General features: G+C 44.9%; 1 protein-coding gene across 5 annotated transcripts in view; it reads right to left on the bottom strand.

The window, feature by feature from the left end:
- The window catches only part of Cracdl (CRACD like), a 125,722-nt gene that overhangs the window by 30,085 nt on the left and 69,544 nt on the right, over window positions 1-26,093 (bottom strand). For all 5 annotated transcript variants that reach the window (XM_075980410.1, XM_075980408.1, XM_075980409.1 and 2 more), the window contains exons 2-3: window positions 11,627-11,706; window positions 3,941-4,109 (exon numbers count right to left, since the gene is read on the bottom strand). In XM_075980410.1, the coding sequence (XP_075836525.1) occupies window positions 3,941-4,109; window positions 11,627-11,696 (239 nt within the window). In that variant the 5' untranslated portion in view covers window positions 11,697-11,706. The remainder of the gene's footprint in view (window positions 1-3,940; window positions 4,110-11,626; window positions 11,707-26,093) is intronic.

Raw genomic sequence — 26,093 nt, 5'->3', positions numbered from 1 at the left:
ATGGATCAAATCAAATCAAATATATTCAAAGTCAGTGTGTTTGGAGTTGATAAGTGGCTCAGCCGGTAGAGTGCTTGCCTAGCAAGCACAAGGCCCTGGGTTCAGCCTGCAGTACCACATAAAAATGGTTGTGGTGGCATACACCTATAATCCCAGGGTGCTGAAGATGGAGGGAAGAAAAAAAAGTTCAGGTGGTCCGTGGTTACATGATGAATTTGAGGCCAGTCTGGGTTACTGTTGGGGACTGCAGACCACCAGACCCTGAATTTCTTGTAAACAACTTGTTTTCCTCTGCTCTGAGCAGCCTGCAGCTGCTCTGAGCCAGAGACCCTGATGGCAGGGGAGTGGGTTCTGATGAGTCTGCAGATGAGTTCTGATGCAGCTGAAAGAGCCCGAGAGCTGGGGCGTGGGCCAGAGCCCTACATAAGCTGCCCTTGAGCACAATAAAGTGGGCATTCTTGTATCGAGGATGACCCATGTCCGGCGTCTCTGTCTGTCTGTCTGTGTGGGTGTGTTTTAAGTCTCCCGCTTAGTTCCTGGCTCGCAAACCGTCCTGTAGTGCAGGCACCACAGGTTACATGCAATTCTGTCTAAAGAAAATAAATAAATATTAAAAAAATAAATATTAAAAACAACAGAATGTGTTCATAATGATTCTTTTTTTTTTGTTTTTGAAGTACAGAAACAAGACTTTTATTCACTAATGGTGCACAGTGAATTCCTTACACAATCAAGGAAATGGGCTCGCTCCTGGGCATCAACTCTTTTATCGAAAGAAAATCTACACTTCTTAGCCCTGTGCTGGCAATGTCCCTGGACCCCCAAACTAAAGGTTAATGGGGTGAGGGGTGAGCACACACCACTGAAAACCACAATGCCCCGGGGACTTTAAGCGGCAAAGGGGCTGGGTCTGAGCCAGCTCATACCTCCCCTTACAATGTCACAGAACAGGCCTGAAGGCATGGGGCATAATGATTCTTTAGTGAGGGGAAAGCCTAATTTTCAGGTCACTATTAGAATGTGTGAAGGTGTCAGGTACTACTCCAGGAGTGGAGCAAACAAGCATCATTCTGTTTTCCCTGAATAGATTGTAATTTAGGCTATCATGAGGTTGACGACGGAAAGCTATTTTCTTATTTTATATTTATTTAATTTATACATATACGAGGGTTTGCCTAGATATATGTACAACACATGCCTGCCTGGTGCCTGTGGAGGTCAGAAAAGGACATCGATCTTCTGGAACTGAAGTTACAGATGGTTGTGAGCCACCATGGAGGCTCCTCTGCAAGAGTAGCAGCCACTCAACTGCTGAGCCACCTCTCCAGCCCCTGACACAGGACAGTTCTTCACAGAAGAAGCTAGCAAAATGCAAAATGAATGTAGAAACAGAAATGCTCCAGTTTCGCAGAGGAAACGAACCGTCCACCACACTGAAGAGCATCAGGTGAGGGCTGGTCTAGTATCCACATTGACCACCGAGGATCCAGAGGTGGACTACAGCATCAGTGGAGTGGAGATGCTCAAAGCGTATGGGCCTCTTGATACATCAGGGGCAGCCCAAGCTCAGCATGCCTCTAGAGCAGTGGTTCTCAGCTTCCTAATGCTGCACCCCTTTCATACAGTTCCTTATGTTGTCGCGACCCCACAACCATAACGCTATTTTCGTTGCTGCTTCATAACCGTACATTTCACTACTGTTATGAATCGTAACGTAAATATCTGGTATGCAGGACAACTGACGTGTGACCCCGAAGGGTCATGACCCACAGGTTGAGAACTGCTACTCTAGATCAACATGAGTTTCTACAGAATTAGAAGAACACAGGCTGTAGCCCAGGGGGACGGAGAGCAGATACAGAGAACAGCACGTCCTGTAGGCAAAAGGACCCAGAGGGGGCTGTCACCAATGAAGCCAGCACCAAGTCACCCAGCACAACAGGCTGCTCTTGGCCTCGTAGAAGTTGCCGCAGAGACTGGTGGCAGATTCTCAGAGAGACTAAGAAAGGGTTTCTTCCTCAGCGCTGACCTTGATAATGTCATTGTTCTTTCCAGGACCTCATTGTAGCCCATCTCTAGTTACCTTTAAAGTTTTCTTTTATCTTTAATTATGTATGAGGGTGTGGAGGGGTGCACGTGAGTACAGGTGCCTGTAAGGACTGGTAGGTGCCCACGGAGGCCAGAGGGGTTGAGTCTCCTGGAGCTGGAGTTAGGCAGCTGTGTGCTACCTGCTGAAGGTGCTGAGAACCCAACTCAGGTCTTCTGTGTAAGTCACATGCAATCTTAACTAGCAACCTCCATCTTTCCTTTCTTATTAACGAATGCCAATCATGTTCCTACCAGGTGCTAGCAGTCACAGACATATCAATGACCCTGTCCCCATGTTCCCTGGGTTCCTATGAGAAGCATTCCCCCATGGCTATGCTCCTGTTTGAGGCTGGATGGATCACTCCCAGGCTTGTTTCTGAACACCGGGAAGTGTGTGTGTGGGTGGGCATTAGAGTTCTCCTGGGGCTAGCCAGGACTGCCTTCCAGCACCTCCACAATTGTGCACAGTCTTACAAGGTACCCACGTGCCCATTCTGCTTCTAACTAGCTCTGGGAGGAGGAGGGGAGGGACTTCAAACTGATTTTCCATCTTCAGGCATCTAGTGCCACCAAGTGGCCAGTGTAATTTCTCTTCCTCAGAGAGGGGCTGCCCTGTCCCTGTCTCCGGAGCACCGCCATTCTCTCCGATATTTTATCCTGAAAGGAGGGTCGATGTTTAAAAGACATTACAAGCTACCTCTTCTCTTTTCCAGAGCTCAAAACGTGACCGCGGGGGTAGTGGGGAGAGACAACATGGCTGCGTCGTGATGATACACAAGTTAGAAAAATCCAAGTTTTGTCCACAAGGGCTGCCTGAATGTCTATCCCCAGTGTATCTGAATTGATTAAGCCCAGACAACCAGAAGCCACTTTTCCATCTGCTGGCCATGTTCTAGCGCATGCGCTCTTATTCGATCAGTCAGCGTTTAAGTTTAGAGGGATGAGTGCTCCCCACATTGTGCTCCAGGTCCTTGAGCATTCTTGGTTAAATTAAACCAGGGTCCGCATCCCAGTGCTGTGCTTTCTGCGTGTGATACTAGACAGGATCCCAGGTGGCTTGTGGCTGATTTTGCTCATTTCTGTGATGGTTCATAGCATCCCCTCATACAGCTGCTGTGCACTTAAACATCTGTGGGGTGCAGGTTGGTGCACACACACCACAGTGCCCAGCTTCACGTCAGAGGGCAACCTCAGGGGGTAGTCCTTGCCTTCCAACTTGTTTGAGACAGGTCCTGTTGTTGTTCACCACTGCGCCTAGGCCAGCTCGCGCACAGGCTTCTGGGAATTCCTGTCTCTGTCTCCCACCTGGCTATGGGAGCTCTGGAATTAGAGACCTCATAGAACTATCTTCCCAGGCCTCACGGTGAACTTACAGGTTGTTTTTAGATTTTTAAAATTTGTTTTACACACATGAGGGATTTGCCTGCATGTATTTCTGTGTGCTACATGCGCAGGTCCAGCACCTTAGAGGCACGGGATACCTCAGAATTAAGAGTTCCGGAGGGCTGTGAGTCATAATGTGGATGCTGAGAAACAAACCCCAGGCCTCTGCAAGAGCAACCGTGCTCTTCACCACCGAGCCATCTCTCCAGCCCCCATTACTCTGGACTTTTAAATACTCATAGCACCCAGTGGGTAGCAACTGCACAATCAGGTTTCCCCCACCGTCGTCCATCCCTGTGTTTGGAAAGCTAAGAAACGCGCGCCCCACATTGAGGAACTCCCTAAGGGGATCGCCCAGGATGCAAGGAGGCCCAGGAGCCTGCCAAGTTACCAAGGCAGTGGAATAAGAGTGATGGACGTCCCCTCCTCCTTGAGCCTCACAAGCCAGAAGCACACAGAGGCAACTTACTCCAGCTCATCTTCAGAGTCGTAGCCCACTGGCCCCGACTCAATGGCAATGACCTCGCTCTTGGCCTGATTCTGCTTCCAGGTGCTGTTTCCCGTGGATGAGGGCGATTCCTTTCTCTTCTTCTTCCCAAACAACTTCTTAAAAGTTTTAAACTTTGATTTTTTCTTTCCTATACAGACAACAAGAAAAAACAAAAGATCAGCGGGCACGTGTATTAGAGTGCAGGTGAGTGATGGGCCCAGGTGTCAAGAAAGTGACAGAGGCACATGACCTATAAGGCCTGTGCCCCCCAAACACATATTGGTTTCTATCTTTCAAAAAAATTAAAAGTTTGTGTGTATACATGTTTTTCCTGGGTGTATGTCTGTGTAACCATGAGGAGAGCACCGTATTCCCCAGCAATGGAGTTACAGATGGTTGTGAACTGCCATGTGGGCAATGGGATCCTTTGGAAAAGCAGTCAGTGCTCTTAACGGCGAGCCATCTCCCCAAACCCCTTGTTTTCCATCTTTAGGATCTCAGTAAATGAGCCAAGAACGCAGGAGCATGAGCAAGGAATCAAACCCAAGCCAGCTTCCTCTCACCTGATTCCATGTTCTTTAAGTCTCTGGAATAGGCATACCATTTCATACATAACGTACACATGGCAGATAAGGCAAAGGCTGGATCATAACCCAAGTTATTTTCTTAAGAAATACATTATTTTCCAAGGATTTGTTTTATTTTTAAAATTGTGTGTGTGGGTGGCTGAGAAAGAGGAGCAAACCGTGGCTTTCCCTAGGTGAGAGGTTGCGTCCAGCCTGAGCGCCTTAGCTGTCACCTTCATTCTTACCCACAGGGCCTATCAGACCCAGGAGCCCATGACGTCGCCAGGGCAACTCAGCCATGTTCATCACTTCCCTTCTGCGTATGTGTAAGACAGGACAGCAAGGGGAAACTGAGTCAGAGAGCTCAAGCATGCTGTGTGACGTGGCAAAACTTTGCAAATAAATAAGTTTACAAACGGAAGTGATTTAACGGTCAGTTAATGATCTAATGGTCCCCTGGGAAGTTCACGTGACCTTGCCTTCACCTGAGACCCTGCCAGCAGGACTGGAGCAAACGCCTCTCCACAGTGGACAACTTCCTAATGGCAGTTTGTTTTAACATCCAGTGGAAACTTCCTTTCACACCATGAAATGTTTATCTTGGGGTGCAGATGGTGCTCCGTCCAGAGTTTACGTTGAAAGACTCTCAGGAGTTCTTTGCATTTGATAGGGACACCACCTGGCCTCCCGATAGTCAACAAATTATTAGGCGTCCCTGGAGACCTGGACAAATAAACGACCTAACACCCAGGTGTGCTCGGGGCATGCACAGTGGGGGAAGGAGGCTGCTACAAAGAGCAGAATGCAACAGCTGTGCCCTCTTCTGCCAACTGAAACTTCAGCTTCGGGCGACTTGGCACCCTCTTCTGGTCTCTGCAGGCATTGCGTGTGTACAGATGCCTGGATCAGTTTAACCACCTAAAGAGTTAATCAGCCATCTCGCTGGTTTTGATTTCTTCCTTTCCTAAGCATTGTGAGCCAGCTTCTTAAACAGATGCAGGACTGATCACTTGCCTACTTCTCCAGTCTGTTATGTTGTTTCACTTATCGAGGGATTTATCTGCGTCTCAAGATGTCAAAGCTACTGGCAAACATGACACTCATATGGGTGGGTGTCCACAGGCTCTGAGGCCGTGCCTCCTTTCTCATGCCCAGGGTTAACTATTTATACCTCCTCCTCCTCCTTCTTCCTGGGTCAGCTACACTGATGACTCCCGAAGAGTCAGGCTCTTCTAGGGCTCCAGCATGCTACGAGAGCCTTACCTGAGCAATATCCCCAGGTCCAGCCCTGCTATTTTATTTCTTTTAAAGGTTTGTTCGATTGAACACCTACAATTTTTTGAACCTTCCCTGCTTTGCTAATAAATACATTTCAGGAAACATTTCTCTCTAGATCTGTTAAGTTCTACACATTACAGAAGTTTGTGTTTTCATTATTACTTGGTTAGAAGTATTTTCTGGTTTCCGCGGCCATACCTTTTTAGATCTGTGAGTTCTACAAAAGGCATGTCTTCATTTCCAAGCACTTGGCAATCCACTATCTCTTTGTTACGAATTTCACTGCAGTGAAATAATGTACTCTGGATTTTGTTCTGCTCAAATCTGTTGAGACTTACTTTATGGTGTGCTGTGGGACAATGGTCTGTACCCTGTCACTTGTATTTTAAATAAACGCTGATTGGCCAGTATCCAGACAGGATGTATAGGCAGGGCAACCAGGCAGGAAGTAGAGGCGGGGTAGTAAAAACAGGGGAATTCTGGGAAGGGGAAAGCGTAGTCTGCAGTCATCACCCAGACACAGAGCAAGCAAGATGTGACTGCCTCGCCAAAAAAGGTACCAGACCACGTGGCTAACACAGACAAGTATAATAATATAATAGTACAATAATATAATATAAGTTATAAGAGTAATAAGAAGTCTGAGCTACTAGGCCAATCAGTTTATAATTAATGTAGACCTCTGTGTGTTTTCTTTGGGACTTAACAACTGTGGGAAGCAGGCAAGACAGAAACCTCAGTCAATAATGGTGTACCATATTAACAGTTTCCATAGGCTTTCCACAGTACTCAGAAAACAATGCATTTTCTTCTCTGTTTTAAAGATGACAACTCAGACAGACATGCCATTTTATTTTTGTTTTTATATTTTAAATCTTTACTATTTTTTTAAATAAATTCATCCTAAAAGTTTCAGAGAGCAAGAGAAATGGTTTTATTTATGTTTTTTTTAAGCTGTCAATTTCTACTTCACAACTTTTAAGGGTGTATCAGTGGCAAACTTAGGTCTTTGACAATATCTTTGTGTCTCCCTCGGTCCTGACACGCATCCTTCTCAGGATTGGCCTTCCAGGTTGATAGTTATTTTTTCTAACAAGCCACAGTTTTGTGGGTTCTACTGTGTTGATAGGAAATCAGCTACCACTTTTCCTTTTGTTCCTGTGAAGGTAGCCCTCCCTTCCTTGGACTAATTGGTTTTCTAATTTGAACTTTTCTACATTTTTTCCCTTTGGATTTTTACTGCCCTTTAATTATCCCTCCTAGGAGTCACTGGGTTTCTTGTATTTAATTGATTATTTTATTTTATTTTATTTTATTTGAGACAGGGTTTCACTGTAGCTTTGGAGCTCTTGTAGATGAGGCTGGCTATGAACTCACAGAGATTCACCGGCCTCTGCCTCCCAAGCGCTGGGATTAAAGGCATGTGCCACCACTGCCCAGCTCCATTAATTTAGTTTTATTTAGGTATATGTTTGTACAAACGTAGTGCGTACAGAGGCCAGAAGAGGGTGCCAGATGGCCTGAAGCTGGAGTTTCAGGTGGCCTGGTTGGGAACCAAACTCAGGTCCTCTGCAAGAGTAGCTGGCAAATATTATTAAGCATTGAACCGTCTCTCAGATTCCTCATGGGGTGTCTTAAATCTGTGGACAGCGCTATTGCTTTGTTGTTGTTTGATTTTTTAACAATCCTAGAAAATTCATGGGCATCATCTCCTCTCTGAGCCTGTGTGAATGCATGCCCCTGGCTGTCACTTAGGTGTGAATGAATGTTTCAGGCTATCACTTAAGTGTGAATGCATGCTTTGAGATATGGGTTTGAATGAATGTTTCAGAATATCACTTAGGTGTGAATGAATGTTTCAGGCTATCACTTAGGTAAGAATGAATGCTTCAGGCTATCACTTAGGTGTAAATGCATTCTTTGAGATATCACTTAGGTGTGAATGGATGCTTCAGAATATCACTTAGGTGTGAATGAATGTTTCAGGCTATCACTTAGGTGTGAATGCTTTTCTTGAGCTATCACTTAGGTGTGAATGGATGCTTCAGAATATCACTTAGGTGTGAATGAATGTTTCAGCCTATCACTTAGGTGTGAATGCTTTTCTTGAGCTATCACTTAGGTGTGAATGGATGCTTCAGAATATCACTTAGGTGTGAATGAATGTTTCAGGCTATCACTTAGGTAAGAATGAATGCTTCAGGCTATCACTTAGGTGTGAATGCTTTCTTTGAGCTATCACTTAGGTGTGAATGGATGCTTCAGAATATCACTTAGGTGTGAATGAATGTTTCAGGCTATCACTTAGGTAAGAATGAATGCTTCAGGCTATCACTTAGGTGTGAATGCATTCTTTGAGATATCACTTAGGTGTGAATGGATGCTTCAGAATATCACTTAGGTGTGAATGCATGCTTTGAGATATCACTTAGGTGTGAATGAATGTTTCAGGCTATCACTTAGGTGTGAATGCATGCTTCAGGCTATCACTTTGCTCCACCTTTGTCTTTTCCCATCTTGTCAACATTCCACTCTACATTTTATTTGATTCCCTGTATGATCTTGACCCAATGCAATCTGATCTTGTTCCGAACACTGAAGTTTTACTAATTATATTTCACTTTTAAAAATCCACTTGTTTTAAAATTTGCAATGCCATTTAACATTTAAATTATTTTAAATTATGGCATCTGTAGAGCAGCAATGATGTCCTCAATCCAGAGGCAGACCATCAGTCCATACCATTTCCTCAAGCTTCCCATCCTTAACATGCAGCTGTTCATGGGTCTGCTCTTAAGAGTTCTGGGTCAAGTCACAGCGTGCACACCATACATACATCATCTTTTGATTCTGACTTTTTCACCTAGAAACTCATTTACATTGTTAGTAGACACCAATAGTGTATTCCTTTTTATTGGTGAGTAATGTTTCATTATATAGATATATTTATTGATTGGATGATTGGTTGGACAACTTTTGGCAATCACTAATAAAGTCACTTTCAGGTTTTGTGTAAACATAAGTTTTCATTGCCCTTTGATTAATACTTCAGCATAGGGTGTTTGTGTTTAACTATTTCTCTTTGTAACAGCCCTGGCTGTCCTGGAATTTGCTCTGTAGACCAGGCTGGCCTTGAGCTCACAGAGATCCACCTGCCTCTGACTGCTGCTGGGATTAAAGGTGTGTGCCACCACTGCCTGGTCTGCCAAAATGTCTTTCAAAGTATCATTTTGTATTCTACAAGGAACAGCATCATGACCAGTATTTGTCAGTTTTTTTTAAGTTTTAATTTAGTTTAAAGTTACAGTTTTAATTTGTATCGCCTAATAAAAACAGATGCTGCCAATTTGTCCATATTCTTAGGTAAACCATCTTTAAAGTACCTGTTCAATTTTAAATTAGACTTGTTTATTATTATTTTATGTCACATAATTTCAAATGTATGCTATAATTTTTAAAAATATCTCTTTATTTATTATGTATACAGTATTCTACCTGCATGTATGCCTGCAGGCCAGGGCACCAGATCTCATTACAGATGGTTGTGAGCCACCATGTGGTTGCTGGGAATTAAACTCAGGACCTCCAGAAGAGCAGCCAGTGTTCTTAACCACTGAGCCATCTTTCCAGCCCATATGCTATATATATTTTTTAAACAGTCTGACTTAAAGTTTTCCCAATCTGTGACTTTTATTTTTATTTTCTTAATAGTGTTTTTGCAGAGAAAAGGTTTTAAATTTTGATGAGTTTCCATTTATAAAATTATCTTTTATGGACTGATGGGTCAAATCTGAGAAATCTGGTCTCACTGTAGGGGAGAAGAATGTCCTCTCCTCCTCTCTGGAAAGGGTTAGAGTCTGACATCTATAGCACACTTGCAGCTGTTCTGGATCATCTGTGAAGAGCAGATTGCTGATGCCTTTTGGTTTCTTTCTGTTTCCTTCCTGCTCTCCCTTCTCTTTCTTTTGTCATTGATTGTACTTTATCTTATGTATATGAATGTTTTGCTTGCACGTATGTAAGTGTACCACGTGCATACATCAGATCTCCTAAAACTGGAGTTAGGGACGGTTGTGAGTCATCACGCAGCTGCTGGGAATTGAACTCAGGACCTCTGCAAGAGTAACAAATGCTCTTAACTGCTGAGACACCTCTCTAGCCCCTCTTCTCTGGCTTATTTGTTTGTTTGGATGGGGATCTTACTGCATCCCAAGCTGGCTTTGAACTTCCTATGTGGCTACGGATGACCTTCCATGCCCGAAGTTCCAGTCTCCACCTCCCAAGTGCCCTAGTCTAGGCAGGGCAGTTGGACAGTCTTTCAAGAAGACAGTGTGTTCTGCACAGGACCCGGGGTGATGCCTGATCTCAGGAGCACTACTGACCCAAGTACAAGGGTCGAGGTTCTCCGGGCTGTCCCACTGAAGGCACAGTTTTACAGGAGGCTGACTTATCTGAGCTCCACATCTACCCCACCTTTGCAGCTCATAGAAGGGAGGCCTTCTCTTAGACGGGTCTCCTCAGGTCCTGCATCTTGCCTTCTCCCACAAGAAAATGAGATTCAACCTTTCAGAGTAAAAGACTAAAGGAAAATGTTCCCACCGATCTCTCTGAGTTATTATTTTCCTTCCAACTCATTTTCTTATCTAGAACTGTCAAAATTTAAAAAAGGAAAAGTTGGTCTGATGACAGCAATTCACTTGTTATTCGAAGCAAAACTACAATACCTAGATTCTCTCATTTTCTAAGACCGATTCCTCATGGTGACCTATGTAGGCCAAACTGGCACCTACTGAAGATATTCATAGGGGGGGGGAGTGAAATACTTATATAACAATTTCTTATTTTAAAAAGCACCAATTCAGTGTCCCAATAGCCAGTCTGAATGACCATTTTTTCCCCCACTGAAGGCTAACCTCAAAATACTCTCACCTCGTATTTGGATTTATTTGGTACCTATTGAAATATGAGCAGAAAAAAATGTTTCTAATATAAACTGAACAACCTATCTTCATATACGAAATATATACAAAATCCCAGTGTTCACTGTGGTAAAGTGTCTGCAGGTAGCACTGGGAGTTATTCTTCCTAAGTCAAAGGAGATCACTCGTGGGATTCTGAATTTAAACAAGAGCGGTTGGAGGCCTTTGCCAGCATGAGGGGAGTGAGATGGCAAAAACCCCAGGGAAATGTGCACTGAGGGAGATCAGTGTTTTTTTTAAAATGATTTCACAACTGTATCAAGGCATAAATAGCAATCCCATGGCTGAATCAGAAAGTGTTCTGAAGTGATGACTCACAGTGATGGAAGTTGGCTCCGCCGAGGCTAAGATAAAGGCCCCGTAAAAGTCGTAAGAGAAGGGTCAAAGGTTCTCTTGATGTAATTATTTTATCTGGAGGATTAGCTCGTCCTGTGCTTTACAAAACCTCCTACGTATACCTTTGGAAAGCATTGGGTGATAAATGGATCCATTTAGCTCTGGCACCTTGGCTCTATATGTAGCTAGGCCAGGCCTTGAACTCATGATCCTCCTGCCTCTGACATCCAAGCACAGGTGCTCCGGGGTGAGCCCCTGCTTCTTTGCTCTCGAGTCAAATACAGGGCCATGCTTACCTCCAGGAAAAGGAAAAGGACATTCAAAGCCCCAGCAAGAGAACAATGCTGCCAAGTGGTGTAAGGCTGTCTTCCGGGAGTCAGCGCAGGGCTGGGGATATCCAAGCACACTGGGGGACTGAACACGCCTCTCCACGCAGGAAACCACAAAACCCGGCTCCCACCAAGCAAACGCAGCCTCTTCCCAGTACAGGGGAGAGAGGAACTCACCTGTGCCATCCTCCCCAAGGCCTTCAGCAGACTCCCGAAGCTTGACGTCCATCACTCTCGTGGAGATCATGTCCGGCTCACTAAAACCAGAAGGAAACCCGTGTTAGAGGAACGCGTGGAGCTGAGTGACCCATGAGTGCCTTGGTGGTGGGGACGGCTTCTGCCTGTCTATAACTCTGGAAAGTCAGAGCTGAGGGAGGGGAGGACAGTACAGGCCATGCTCACAGCCACACGGGGAGCAACTACAGAAGCGTCCTAACTGATGTCATCAGTTTCACAGAAAACACAACACAGAGGCAGGTCGGAGACTTTCAAAGTTCCTCTCAAACTGTGAGAAATTGTTTGTTTTTCCTCTAGCAAGTTTGGAAAATGTAGAGAGTAAAAAACACACTCATGATCCTACCAACTAAAAATAATTATAATGAACATTTTAGCCTTTCCAACCAACCTTTACACAGATGCTTGTTAATCGTGCACACACACGAAGACACTTGACTTCCGACTTTTGTAACATACAACTTGATTAAAATTCTTCCTAAGTATTATCTGAACGGCTACACAATATCTTACTATTAGTTACATTGAGCCTTCTGTTTTTGAACTTGGGGAAAATTCCAAGCGAATACAGATGTACAGTGAGCTCCACATAAAATTATCCTCCTTCATTGCACCCGACACCCATGTCCGCTAGATCACTTCCAAGTAAGTCATCCATTACTATTACCATTCCACCCATATGGATTCACCTTCTTCCTAAATAAAAGTACCTGATTTCCTCATCCATAATCCTGTAACAGAAATCAGTGCTACTTAGATCCCTGCCTCCCCTACCCAACCCGAGACAGCACATTCTCCCTTTATGTGCAGCAGACTCTCTCTGGGAAGCTTTTTTTAAACAAACAAGCAAACAAAACTAGGAGTGACTATGAATCCTTATACTGAAGAAAGAGAGGTTCAAATGTTTGATTAACCAACTCAGAGTTTGGCTTGCACATACGGTGAAATGGCAAGAGGAACAGAATAAACACATCCAACAGAAGAAGAGAAGCATGCACAGGGCTCTGGGCTGGAGCTGGCACTCATATTTAAGTGGCCTTTAATATAAATGTTAGCACAGTTGTCCCCCTCCAGACTGGTTCTTTTAACCTTCTCATCATCCTCACCAGCACTGGAGACAGGTTCTCGCTATGCAGCACTAGCTAGGCTGGAACTTGCTATGTAGACCAATCTGGCTTCGAACTCAGAGATCTGCCTACCTCTTCCCTCCTGTCTTAAAGGGCTTCTATTGCTGTGATAAAACACCATGAACAAAAGCGGAGGAAAGGGTTCATTTCAGTTTATAGTTTTACAACACAGTCCATCAACAAGAGACGTCAGGACAGAAACTCAAACAGGACAGGAATCTGGAGTCAGCTGATGCAGAGGCCATGGAGGAACGCTGCTTACTGGCTTGCTCTCCATGACTTGCTCAGCCTGCTTTCTTATAGGATGCCAGCCCAGGGATGGCACATACTACAACCGAGTTGAATCCCGCCAGACTAATCATCAAACAAGAAAAAGTGGCAAGCTTTGCCACAGGCCAATCTGGTAGGCATGTTTTCTCAAGTGAGGTTCACTTTTCCAAAATGGCTCTAGTTTGTGTCAAGTTGACACAAAGCTGTACATTCCCGATGCTGGGATTAAAGGCATGTGCCCCACATCTATTGTTTTTTAAAAGTGTGTGTGTGTGTGTGTGTGTGTGACAGAGAAGGGGCGAGAGAGAGGAGGGGGGAGGTGGAGGGAGCAATCAAGGGCCTGCAGAGGCCAGAAGAGAGTGTTGGGTCCTCTGGAGTTGGAGTTACAGGCTGGTGTGAGCCATCTGCCGTGGGTGCTGGGAACAGAACGGAGTCTTCGGCAAGAGCAGTATCTATTCTTAGTTAATTTCATCACTCAGTTCTCTGGTTGATTTCTTAAAGGCTGAAAAGAAACCCCCCCCCCCTTTTTTTTAAAGCTTAGCTTCTCAATTTGCATGCAGTTTGGCTTCTCGGAAACAGCTGATGTGAACATTAGTTCTATCAAAAGCCTTCTGACGGAACATCACGCTCCTGCTCTCACTGCGCGTACAGCGAGGCGGAGATGGCAACGGCACTTGCTCACATCGTGGGTACCACTCTACTCCTCCTTACCACTCTCTGTGTTCATAGTCAAGGTAACAGATGACGCGACCAAAGAGGCCAGAGGTTGTGACACACCTTCCCACATCCAAAGGCCTCCAAGATGTCAGCATTGTCAGCCATCTCTGAGGTCTGCATGGCCTATTGATCAGTGGTACAACTGGAAGCCGAGGAGTTGCCAGGAGACTTGGGGTGAGAGGCTATGGAGGAAGGACCTTAGGGCAGAGGGGAGCAGGAACCTGGTGAGGGTGGGTGGAGTGAGCACCAGCCTGGGCTGTTGCTGAGGTGGAAAGGTGGAAGTGCAGGGCTTTTCCATCCCTGGATCTTGGCATTAACCACAATGACCGCAAACCACACACCAAGAGCAGCATATCACCAATTGTCTCGTGCCATCCTGGAGAGCTCTGTTTTCCAGCCAGGAGATGAGAACACATGTGACCTTAGCTGGTTTATCAGCTTGCCTGAAGTCCTGAAGAGCGTTCATTCTGAATGCTCACACTGGCTGGGCACTCGAGTGTGCAGGTGCTTCTGAGCCACTGGGGTACGGCCACAGATGAGACCAGCGTGGTCCCTGCCTCTCTCAGGTGTTGCCCAGAGAAGGGGAGGGGTGCCAAGACGGTCCCATCTGTGACTCTGAGATGTCCTGGATGGGATGGAGGGAAGCCAGGGAGTTCAAAGTACAGAATCTCCCACTGAGATGGCTCCGCCCACCAAACATCCCTTGTGTCTGGGATCTGGCCAGCATGCCAGGGCCAAGGCCGCCAGGGACTCTGCAACTGAGAAAGGGAGTTTAAGGTTGATGAGATGTGCCGACTAACTGAGAAGAGATAACTCCTCAGAAACTGCGATGTCACCTCTGGCATATGAAAAGTGACAATGACAGGAATTACTGAGGGTATGTATGGCTGTGTGAGAGAGTATGCATGAGCCCCCATGGGTAGATGTGTAGAGGGCACCCTGATTTTATCCCATGATCCTGGAGCAGCCCAAAGGCTCAGACCTGCTTCTCCCAAATGGAATGATGAGTCTGTAATACATCCACACAGGGCAGAGGGTCAGGAGCAGGTAGAAACAAGGGGGAAGAAGAAGGGACCTAGTTTCACCTGTGTGGCTCCTTCTAACCCCCCTAGAGGTTAATGAAGAGTACCAGGAGATGCCACAAGAGCCCGCAGACTCAGGAAGACAGCAGTGCCCACTGATGACGGGACTCCATCGGACAGATCTTAACACCTGTTCAGGTTTTGCGCTCCAGGTCTTCCCACCGATAGGAAAGGATGAAGACTTGGGTGTTGGGATGTCTTGGGGTTGCACTTGAATTCTAAAACCTACCAGCACAGGGTTCAGGCTCCCCATTTGCAAAAGATAAGCAAGAAGACCTTTAACCCAATGAGACCTGAGTTAATTAACTGCTTTTTCCATCACTGCGGCGAACACCTGTCAAAAGCATCTTATGGAAGGAAGCATTTATTTCGGTTCATGGTTTGAGAGTAGAGTCTGCCATGGTGGGGAAGCTATGGCAACAGGGGTGTAAGGGAGTGGGTCACAACTGCGCTCACCCCAGGAAGCAGACAGAGATGAAGGCCGAAACTCAGCCCACTTTTTTGTCTCTATTCTGCCTGGGACCCCAGGCCATGGGATGGTGCCACTCACATTCAGCATGGGTCTTCCCTGTTCTGTTAAAACCTACTGTTTTATATTTACTGTTTATGTTCTGAAAACATACTCATAGACCCAGTGTTTCCACGGTGATTCTAAGCCCCATCAGAGATGACAGTGATGAAGAGCCACCACAGGCCCAGAAGCCAGCATACAGCCAGAGCCTGCTGAGCACTGCGGTGAGTACCACAGCTCACTCTTCACCAGGTATTCCTGTCTGTGTACAATCCTGCTCCCAGCATGCACGACTGCTGTGTCTCTGGGCAGGTGTCTCAACATGATCTTATGAAACCAAACAAATGGCTCACTTTGGGGTTACCGCTATCTGTCACAGAATAGGGACACCTGGGCTTCCTAATCCTCACTCAAGCTGCTGCAGGGTAACTGATGGGCGGGTCCATCATCACAGAGCAGCGGCTGCCCCTGAGTCCACCACAGACTAGACAAACGGAGAAGTGTCTCAATCACAAGAGCATTCGAGGCGGGACATCACGGCTCTAACAATGTTGGACCCTTGTGAGGATTAGTTCCCCGACTCAAGTGGAAAGCCACAATAGAGCAAGATGTCCCACAGGAAGACACGCTAGCCTCAAGTCACTCTCTACCTAAAGGGCCCACAACAGGCATCTGCACTCCCCACCCCCTGCCCTTATTTTCCTGACAGCTATTAGGTCCCGATCAAAGAAAACCTATTCTTTAGGCTAAATTTGGACTTGAAGGGCCTCCTAGGAGTTCTGATTAACTCACAAGGATGCAGGTCTCCTCCAGCCCCCTCGGCAGTGTGCAGTACTTAGTGTAATGTGGGCACCCACAGGCTCCAGCGAAGTCCCATTAATGTAGCCCCCCCTTAATGTAGGGGGGCTGCCCTACTCCTTCTCTTCACTCTAACTGTGACCACAGGCTCCTCCCCAGCTAACAGCTAAGCTCTATCAGGAGCTGCAAATTCAACTAAAAATCCTGTACGTTTGTCCACACAAAGCATACATTTCAATGTGTTCGCTTTAATGTTCCAGTCCGTTAAATTTACCTACCCAGTGGAAAAGTTCTGTGCGTTAGGTGCAGACATCTAGGTGTGCATTACAGACGGAAGTCGTTGCGTTTGCCCTTCAGGTCAGCTCCCACCCTGATGGATTCTTTCATGCCCTCCTGGGCCCTTTACACCACACCCCAAGACTGGCAGCAGGCATTTGTCAGTCTCAGGAGAGGCTAGGTTAAAACAGAACAATAAAGCAACTGCAATCTGGTCTCCAACCACCTGTTTCCAGCATTTTCCCTCCTATACTTTTCCCCTTCCTTCCTTCCCTTCTTTCCTTTTCTCTTCTTTTCTTCTTTTTTTAAATATTTATTTATTATGTATACAATATTCTGTCTGCATGTATGCCTGAAGGCCAGAAGAGGGCTCCAGGCCTCATTACAGATGGTTGTGAGCCACCATGTGGTTGCTGGGAATTGAATTCAGGACCTTTGGAAGAGCAGGCAATGCTTTTAACCGCTGAGCCATCTCTCCAGCTCCCTTTCTTTCTTTCTTTCTTTCTTTCTTTCTTTCTTTCTTTCTTTCTCTTTCTTCCTTCCTTTTTTCCTTCCTTCCTTTCTCTTTCTTTTTTTTTCCTGTTTTTCAAGACAGGGTTTCTCTGTGTAGCTTTGGAGCCTGTCCTGGCACCAGATCTGTAGACCAGACCGGGCTGGCCTCAAACTCACAGAGATCCACCTGCCTTTGCCTCACAAGTGCTGGGATTAAAGGTGTGTGCCACCACTGCCCGGTCCTCCTTCCCTTTTTCATCTCATGTCAGGGTTCTGTATTTATCGGGGTCTCTGTACCCACCAACTTTCATGCCATTGTCTGAAAGGGTATTCTCTGAGGACCAGCAGCATTGTGAGCAGAAAGCTCCACGGACAGAAAGTGACTGCCAGCGTGAATTTTAAGCTGTGAAAAATAGCCTTCCACTTCAAAGGTGGAATGTGGTGAGGCCCGCATCACAGCAAGCGGGGGCAAAGGTAAGGATCAACTGTGCATTGTATTTTGAATATTTTGAAGGCAGCAAGGAACAACCTAGAGCAGGCAGGTATTAGACTAGCATCGGTCTTGAATGAAGGCAGTGGCTGCGGAAGAATTGGTATGCACAGGACTTTAACCCCAAGGGCCCTTCAGGTCTGTGTGGTGAAGAGATTAAAGGAAGAACAGAAGGCGGGGAAATCTGAACAGGTGGAGAAATGCAGGTGCTCTCAGGGAGATGAGACCTTGGAGAGAAGAGCTGACACCTAGGTACCATTTCCCACAATTCTTGGCACCTGTGAATTGTACATACATTGGGGATGTGTCAAGGAAGGAGGCAGAAGACAACATCCGAGAAGCTGCAGAGAATGAGGGGAGATTTTCTTCTGCCCATTATAGAGGAGTTGGGGTTCACAGATTGAGTCTCGGCAAGTGAGTGGTAGGCAAAACCAACACCCTTCAGAGAGCATAGCTGATTCCAGAGTTCCTACAATGCTTCCCCCAGTGTCTACCACAGAATCCAGATGTGCTAGTCACATACAGAAAGAGTAAAATCTGACCAGTAGTCACATACAGAAAGAGTAAAATCTGGAAATATTCATTCACAGAGAGTGAACCCAAATTACCAACTGCTTATGGAATAGATAAAGATTTGAAATTGTTTGAGGACTGAAAAAAAATGTGGAGTAAACAGGATTTTCAGACTGAAAGAGAACATAAGAACATGAGAAACAGATGTAAGCCTTAAAGACAAAGGAGTCATTTCCTAAATGAAATAGTCCCTGAAAGGTATCAACAGTAGAATGGAGACAGACATCAGATAAATCATCGGAAACGACCTTCTTAGAAGCAGAGAGGAAAAAAGACCACAAACCATGAACAGAGCATCAGTGTCCCATGGCAATGGGACTAACAGAGCATGAGCTAACAGAGGAGCAGCTGAGTCCCAGGAGCAGGAAAGCAGTTCCCCTTCAGTAGCCAAGACGTGTGGGGCTGGAGAGAAGGCTCAGCGGTCAAGAGACCTGCCGCCCTCGCAGAAGACCCTGGTTCAGCTCCCAGCGTCCACACGGTCGTTCACAACTATGGCAACTCCAGAGTTACAGTTACATGGAGGAGCTGATGCTCTTTCTGATCTCCGCAGGTACCAGGCAGGCACACAGTGCACATACACACATGCACACAAAACACTCGCACACGTTAAAGTAAATTAACCTAAATTTTAAACATAATTTATACAATGAAAAATATATGTACTATATCAATCTACCTAAGTATCTCTAGATTAGTGTAAAGTATATAATTTATTTACATTAGACACTGCTACAGAAAATGCAAAGAGATGTTCTTTAGGATACGGGGAGAGTACATCAGATTGAAACTGATAGCTGAGGAGAAGGGCAGGAGGAAAGGAGAGGGGAAGAGAAAAGGAAAGCAGAAGGAATTTAGAGACCGTGAATAAAGTACGGATGGGGTGGGAAACGTTAGGATCATAGCTCACACGCGGGCAGAGCACAGCCCTCAGAGTGTGTAGGATGCGACCTCGTGAATTAGAGACAAAGATGAAGACAAAGTCTTGACAGCACTCAAAGGAGAATGACCCAGCGTTGGTAGGCAGACAGCAGTATGAATGTCCACCAATGGATGAGACAAGGAGATGGAATGGCATCTTCAAAACAGCGAGAAAGAACCCATTATGACCCAGTGACCTGGTTCCTAGTCTAGAAAAGTCATCTGTCAGTGATGAAGCATATGTAAATAAATAAATGTGTAGATATAAATAGCTGGGAAAGTGGAAATAAGAATTTGTCCATAAAAGACATGGGGATGTCAAAGTTCTTTAGTATGGAGGAAACCAGAATGAGATATGGTGGGGATGATAATTACATGGGAAAATATAAAAAGTCCAATTTCTTTCTCTAAATTTATTTCAGGCAAGGCAACAATCTAAAGAAAGTGATCAAGGTATGTAGATATGAGACCAGGCCTTTTAGGTGCGGTGGTAAATGAGGCCACACTGTCACAAGCATCTTGCGTTTTACATGAAGTGGTTCAGTATTAACTCTTTATAGACAGTGCTATATTAAGAATTACCAAGGGGCTGTTAAGAGCACCGACTGCTCTTCCAGAGGACTGGAGTTTGACTTCCAGCGCCCACATGGCAGCTCACAACCTTCTCTAACTCCACTGCCAGGGGATCTCATGCCTCTTCTGGAGTCTACAAGTACTAGGCATGACTGTGGTACACAGCCATACATGCAAGAAAAAAATACATACACATAAAATCAAATTGTAAATAAAAAGATTTAATATTGCAGCCAGTGTGGTGGCACACCTCTTAAATCCCAGCACACTGGAGGCGGAGGCAGGTGGATCTTGGTGAGTTCAAGGCCAGACTGGCCTATTTAGTGAGTTTCAGGATAGCCAAAGCTACATAGTGAGACCTTATCTTAAAAAAAGGTAATATTGCAATCCCTGAGTAAACACTACAGATTTAATACAAGGAAGTTTCATTAAAAAGCTATAAGATAATTAAAATGGAACACTGAAACATTTAGCTAGCTTGAAAGAAGGAAAGCTAGAAAGACATCTGGAGGGTTGGTGAGACAGCTCGGTGGTGACAGGCATTTTTTGCTTAGATTGACAGCCTGAGCTCGATTTCCAGGCCACCATGGTGGAGGGAGAGAACTGATTCCACAAGTTGTCCTCTGACCTCCACATGTGGGCTGTGGTGCATATATGTGATGTATACACACTTACACACAAATAAGTTAACAAAAACATGAATAAAAAGAAAAAAGTAACGTGGAAGAAGAAGAGATATACAAGTGGTAAAGAGACATAAACATAAAAGAAAAACACGTAGCACTTCTAAAAGAAAGCATAGGCATCTATTTTCCTGATATTAATATAAACAAAAATATCTTTATATGCATTAAAAACTCATAACAAATACATACTTTAATCTTTATCAAAATGAAATATTTCTGCTCATTAAAACTGACATTAAAAAATAGTAAAGTCAGAGGTGGGGAGGTATATGCAAAAAAAACCGTCCAAAATAAACTCCCTTGCATCCAGTATATAAAGAATTCCTAGAACCCAAAAAACTAAAAGTAGTGACTCATTTCTCGAATGCTGGGCAACTGACCTGAATGGACATGTTGAAAGGAAGCTAGGACAGTGGCCAATGATGAAATAGCAATTAAGAGAGAAGGTAAGACTAGGTAAACCCAGCAAGAGACATTATATAAATGAATTGTCCCAATATGAAAAGCTCAGCAAAGTCAAGGAATGAGATAAGGGACTATTCCAAGGTAGACGTAATATATGCTGTAGGGCCAATAACAAAAGCCAAAGTCCTGATGTTTATAATTATGGTTGTTTAAAATAATGTTCTTAGGATATACATAGTGCCTTCTCTTGATCAGTATCAAACTGTATAAAAATGAATGGCATGGACATCCAGATAAATATTAGATAAACACTGACACAGCAAACAGGCAAAATGTCAACTAGCAAGTCTACCCAGAAACTAAGTGGGGACATTCCAGGCCTACGTGAATCTTTTACTTTGTCCTGAGAGCCAACAGAAGGTGCTGGAAGTTATTAGAAAAGAGAAAAGGCGGGGATTTGGGGGTGCTGGCGTAAGGAATACAGTGAGCCCACACCACTGAGAAAGGAAAGCCTGGCTCACATGGAGGAGAAGGTGACAGAAGCCTGGCTCACATGGAGGAGAGGGCATGGGTGTGGCTGAGCAGACAAGCCTTTACCACAGCCACTGCAAACACGGAGACTGTGCGCACAGCCTCACACACGCATGGCTAATAACAAATGAAAGATGATGACAATGACTCACAAAACAGCAAATAAAAACAGAGGGACAGAGCTAGGGGTGGGGCCAAACAAAGCCAGAAGAGAGAGAGAGAGAGAGAGAGAGAGAGAGAGAGAGAGAGAGAGAGAGAGAGAGAGAGAGAGAGAGAGAATTATAAAACTGAACAAACTAAAAATCTGGAGTTGAAAAAAATAAATGAAAAGATAAACTATTATTTGAAGGACTCCATTAGAGGTCTGGGTTGGAAGAGTGAAGAATCAAGATTGAAAATTGTTTAATAAATTATAAGCTCATAAAAAATTAATAAATTATAAGCTCAAGGTCCTGAACCCAAAGAAAAACATATAGTTATCCTCCTGGATATTGGAAGTAGACAATATTGCTGGGCAAAAAATTGGGATCTTGGGGGTGGGGTGGGATGGGGGAAAGGGGAGATGGGGAGAGAAAAGTGAGAAGGGGAGGATGGGGGGAACTTGGGGAAATGGGATGGTTGGGATAAAGGGAGGGTGGATATGGGAGCAGGAAAGTATATATCTTAATTAAGGGAGCCATCTTAGGGTTTGGCAAGAGACTGAACCTAGAGGGGCTCCCAGGTGCCCAGGGCGATGTCCCCAGTTAGTTCCTTGGGCAGCTGAGGATAGGGAACCTGAAATGGCCCTATCCTATAGCCATACTGATGAATATCTTGCATATCACCATAGAACCTTCATCTGGTGATGGATGGAGATAGAGACAGAGACCCACACTGGAGCACTGGACTGAGCTCCCAAGGTCCCAATGAGGAGCAGAAGGAGGGAGAACATGAGTAAGGAAGTCAGGACCACAAGGGGTGCACCCACCCACTGAGACAGTGGGGCTGATCTATTGGGAGCTCACCAAGACCAGCTGGACTGTGACTGAAAAAGCATGGGATAAAACTGGACTCTCTGAACATGGCGGACAATGAGGGCTGATAAGAAGCCAAGGACAAAGGCACTGGGTTTTGATCCTACTTCATGTTCTGGCTTTGTGAGAGCCTAGCCAGTTTGGATGCTCACCTTCCTAGACCTGGATGGAGGGGGGAGGACCTTGGACTTTCCACAGGGCAGGGAACCCTGCCTGCTCTTCGGACTGGAGAGGGAGGGGGAGAGGAGTGGGGGGAGGGGGAGAGGAGTAGAAGGAGGGGGAGGGAAATGGGAGGCTGGGAGGAGGCAGAAATTTGTTTTTCAATAAAAAAAATTTTTAAAAAGGGGAAAAAAAGAAAATTGTTTAATAAAGAGTGTCTGAAGTGAAAAACAAAATCAAAAAGCCCCAAAGAAATCTGAAACCCCACTAGGTACACCCACATTCAGAGTAGGGGTACAATGGGAGAGGAAACAGAGGATGGTTCTGAGAAATAATGGCAAAAATCTTGAATTTGATTAAAAACAATCTATATATCAAAGAAACCTAACACACTCCACATAAAGCAATAGTAATGAAATCTGTACCACACCGACTGTAGTCTGAATACGGACGCTAAAGACAAGACGGGAAGTGTGAACCCAGTAAGAAAGACCGTGTGCACAGGAATCATGGCAAAATTAACAGCTGCTTTCTCAACAGAAACAAGGCGAGGCCAGAAGGCAGGACAATGACAAATTTAAAGCACCAGGAGAAAAAGTGTTAACTAACAATCCCTTTTCTACCAAAGTTATCTCTCAAAAATGGAGGTAAGGGCTGGAGAGATGGCTCAGCAGTTAAGAGCAATGGCTGCCCCCAGAGGACTGGGGTTCAATTCCCAGCACCCACATGTGTGTTCACACCCATTGTAACTTCAGTTCCAAGGGATGTAACTCCCTCTGATGGCCTCTGTGGGCATTGCATACACTTGATGCACAGGCATATTGCAGGTAAAATGCTCATGTACACTTTATAAAAAATAAAAGGCTAACTTTCGAAATTGAAATAAAATAGAGGCCTTCAAGATGAAGGCCGAATACTTTCTTGCGAGCACTCCTTCCCTACAATCGCTGTTGAGTTCTTCAAGCTAAAAGCAACAGGGGACACTAACATAGACTCCCCAAACACACGAAACCACAGAACGCTAAACATAAAACGCTAATAAAATAATTCGGTAGGGAATTCTAACATACGACTGGATGAGTCTTCTTCCCTTTTCTTCTAATTGATTTAAAAAGAAGCTGTACAGAACGGCATTTGAAAACTTATCACCGGGACTGCATCACATAGAAATATAGCATATTTGACAATTGCAGAATAAAGGAGGAGTAGAAGAATAAAGCTGTTGTATTTTTAAAACTGCAGAGGCTGGAGGGATGAATCAGTGATTAAGAGCGCAGACAGCTCTTGCAGAGGATCCAGGTTCGGGTCCCATGGCAGGAGGTTCACAACTGCCTGGAACTCCAGCTCCAGGGGATGTGATACCTTCGTCTGGACATGCGTGCGTGCACACGCACATACACAAATAATAAAAACAAATCTTTTAAAAACTTATTTTCCTGACGCCTCAACAGTCACACAATTGACCTGTGATCAGCAGCCCTGTCAACCATGTGAATCACTGTGATAAGGCTGGGTCACGTGACACATTTTCCTTGTCACCCCCTGATCTACAGAGATCCCTACAGACAGTCAAATCTTCAGTGCAGGGCCACACACACTCCACTCCTCACCTGCTTGGCTGAACCTGTTTCCTACAAGCTATCTCCATATGACCACACACGGAGCGTGCCATATCCTCTTCTAGAACCTACGATGGAAATAGATCCTTCCATGTTGCATGTCTGTCTAAGCGTACTTTTCACAGCAACATTGGAATGATCCTTAGTCCATCCTCTATCTGCAGCAAGGGAGGCTATCCAATACCCTACTAATACAATTGCAGTGAGTGAGGAGACAAGGATCTTGTCTCAGAGGACAAGAGAAAACCAAATGTGTGTGCGTGTGTGCGCGCTCGCACGTGTGTACATTTTTCTCCATAGATTCATTTTTGTTTTCTTTCCTCTTAGCTCCTTTAGAAGACAAAGGACTCTTATTATGTTGCAATTGTTAGTTTTGCTACAAATATAGACGCAGTCTATGTACAGCAATAATACCATGCATAACAAAGAGGGAGGGAACTGAACCATGAAGAATGAAGCTCGTGGCCTACAGAGATGGCTCCACAGGCGAATCAATCCATGTGTAAGTGGGAAGACGGGAAGAGGAAGACAGAGCCCTGGGGTCTCCAGAACCCATGCAAATGCTGGATGTGTGGGGAGGCTGCCTGCAAACCCAGTGCTCTGACGGCAGGGGCAGGGGATCTCGGAAACAAGCTGACTAGCTAGAATAATGTCCAGGGGAGCTCTGGGTTCAGCCGAGATGAGTGAGGTGAAGCATGATGGAGGAGTGGGGGCGGTGGTGGTGCATGCCTTTAATCCCAGCGCTTGGGAAGCAGAGGCAGAAGGATCTCTGCGAGTTTGAGGCCAGCCTGGTCTACAGAGCGAGTTCCAGGACAGGCTCCAAAACCACAGAGAAACCCTGTCTCGAAAAAAAAAAGGAGAAACCTTGTCTTGAAAAACAAAGAAAGAAACAGACAGAGTGATGGAGGAAGATTTCCAGTGTCAAACTCAGGACTCCATATGCACATTGCACACGTGAACATGAATACACACTCACATACATCACACACACAGACATATGTTAAACAGAAGAATGAAGCTGGTATGAACCTGAACCTCAAGCTGATTTTGTCATGTTAGGAAATGTATTGTAAGGTCTAGCTCAGCCACTAGAAATAACCGAAGAAAATGCAGGTAAAAATCAGTAAAGAACCCGGAGGCATGCTAGGTGACACTCAGGAAGAGTGAAGTTACAGAGGAACAGAGTATCATTAAATAAACTGAAGAGAAAGGAGAGGCAAAAGAAGGCATCCAACCATGTCAGTGGTGAGGCTCAATACAAATGGATTCAGTCACTCAGAAGGGAGAAACTACCAGACTATATTAAAAAATCTTGTTTAGGACTAGGAAGATGGTTCAATGGTTAGGAGCACTGGCTGCTCCTCCAAAGGTTCTAGTTCAGTTCCCAGCACCCACATGGTAGCTCACAACCATCTGTGACTCCATGTCCAGGGGATCTTAGTCCCTCTTCTGGCCTCCGGCACCTGAGTGACACACAAACATTTCATGCAGACAAGTAACCTATACACATAAAATAAGAATTCATTAAATTAAAATAAAAACATGTTTGGTCTCACAAACACAAATAAGTTAAAAATAAAAAGCCATATCCTACAGTCAACAGTGGCTATGCGAACAGCAGACAAAACAAATGTTGAAATAAGGACATTCTGAAAGACAAGAGGGACAATTTATAATGATGAAATTGTTATGCTATCCGGAAAACAAAAGACATGTATATAGATCTAATACAGCCTTTCATGACATGACGTCCAAACTGACAGAAATGATTTAAAAGACAGAAAAGAAAACAATCACAGTTAGGGACTGCAATACCTGCCTTTTAATCACTTTTATCCATGTATATTAATTGCACAAACTAAGGGGTTTCGTGAAGACATGGGCATAAAATATTGCGACCATCATTTCCTTGCCATCAGCCAAATGCACCTGCCAACTCCATCCACCTACTAATTCTCTTTCTATTCCTATGTCTTCTAAAAAGGTCTACAAAATGACACTTGACTTTTGTGTGAGCGAGAATGTGTGTGCGTGTATGCATGCGAGCATGTGTGTGTGTGTGTGTGTGTGTGTGCACGCGCGCTTTTTGGTGTGTGTACTGGGAGTTGGGGTGGCATCTCTTGTAGCCTAAGCTGGCATCTAATTTGCACAGAATTGAGGCTGGCCTTGA

This window comes from Microtus pennsylvanicus, chromosome 7 (assembly GCF_037038515.1).
Source record: "Microtus pennsylvanicus isolate mMicPen1 chromosome 7, mMicPen1.hap1, whole genome shotgun sequence".
Taxonomy (NCBI): domain Eukaryota; kingdom Metazoa; phylum Chordata; class Mammalia; order Rodentia; family Cricetidae; genus Microtus; species Microtus pennsylvanicus.
The sequence above is the reverse complement of the archived record's forward strand: the minus strand, read 5'-3'. Positions and strand labels throughout refer to the sequence as shown.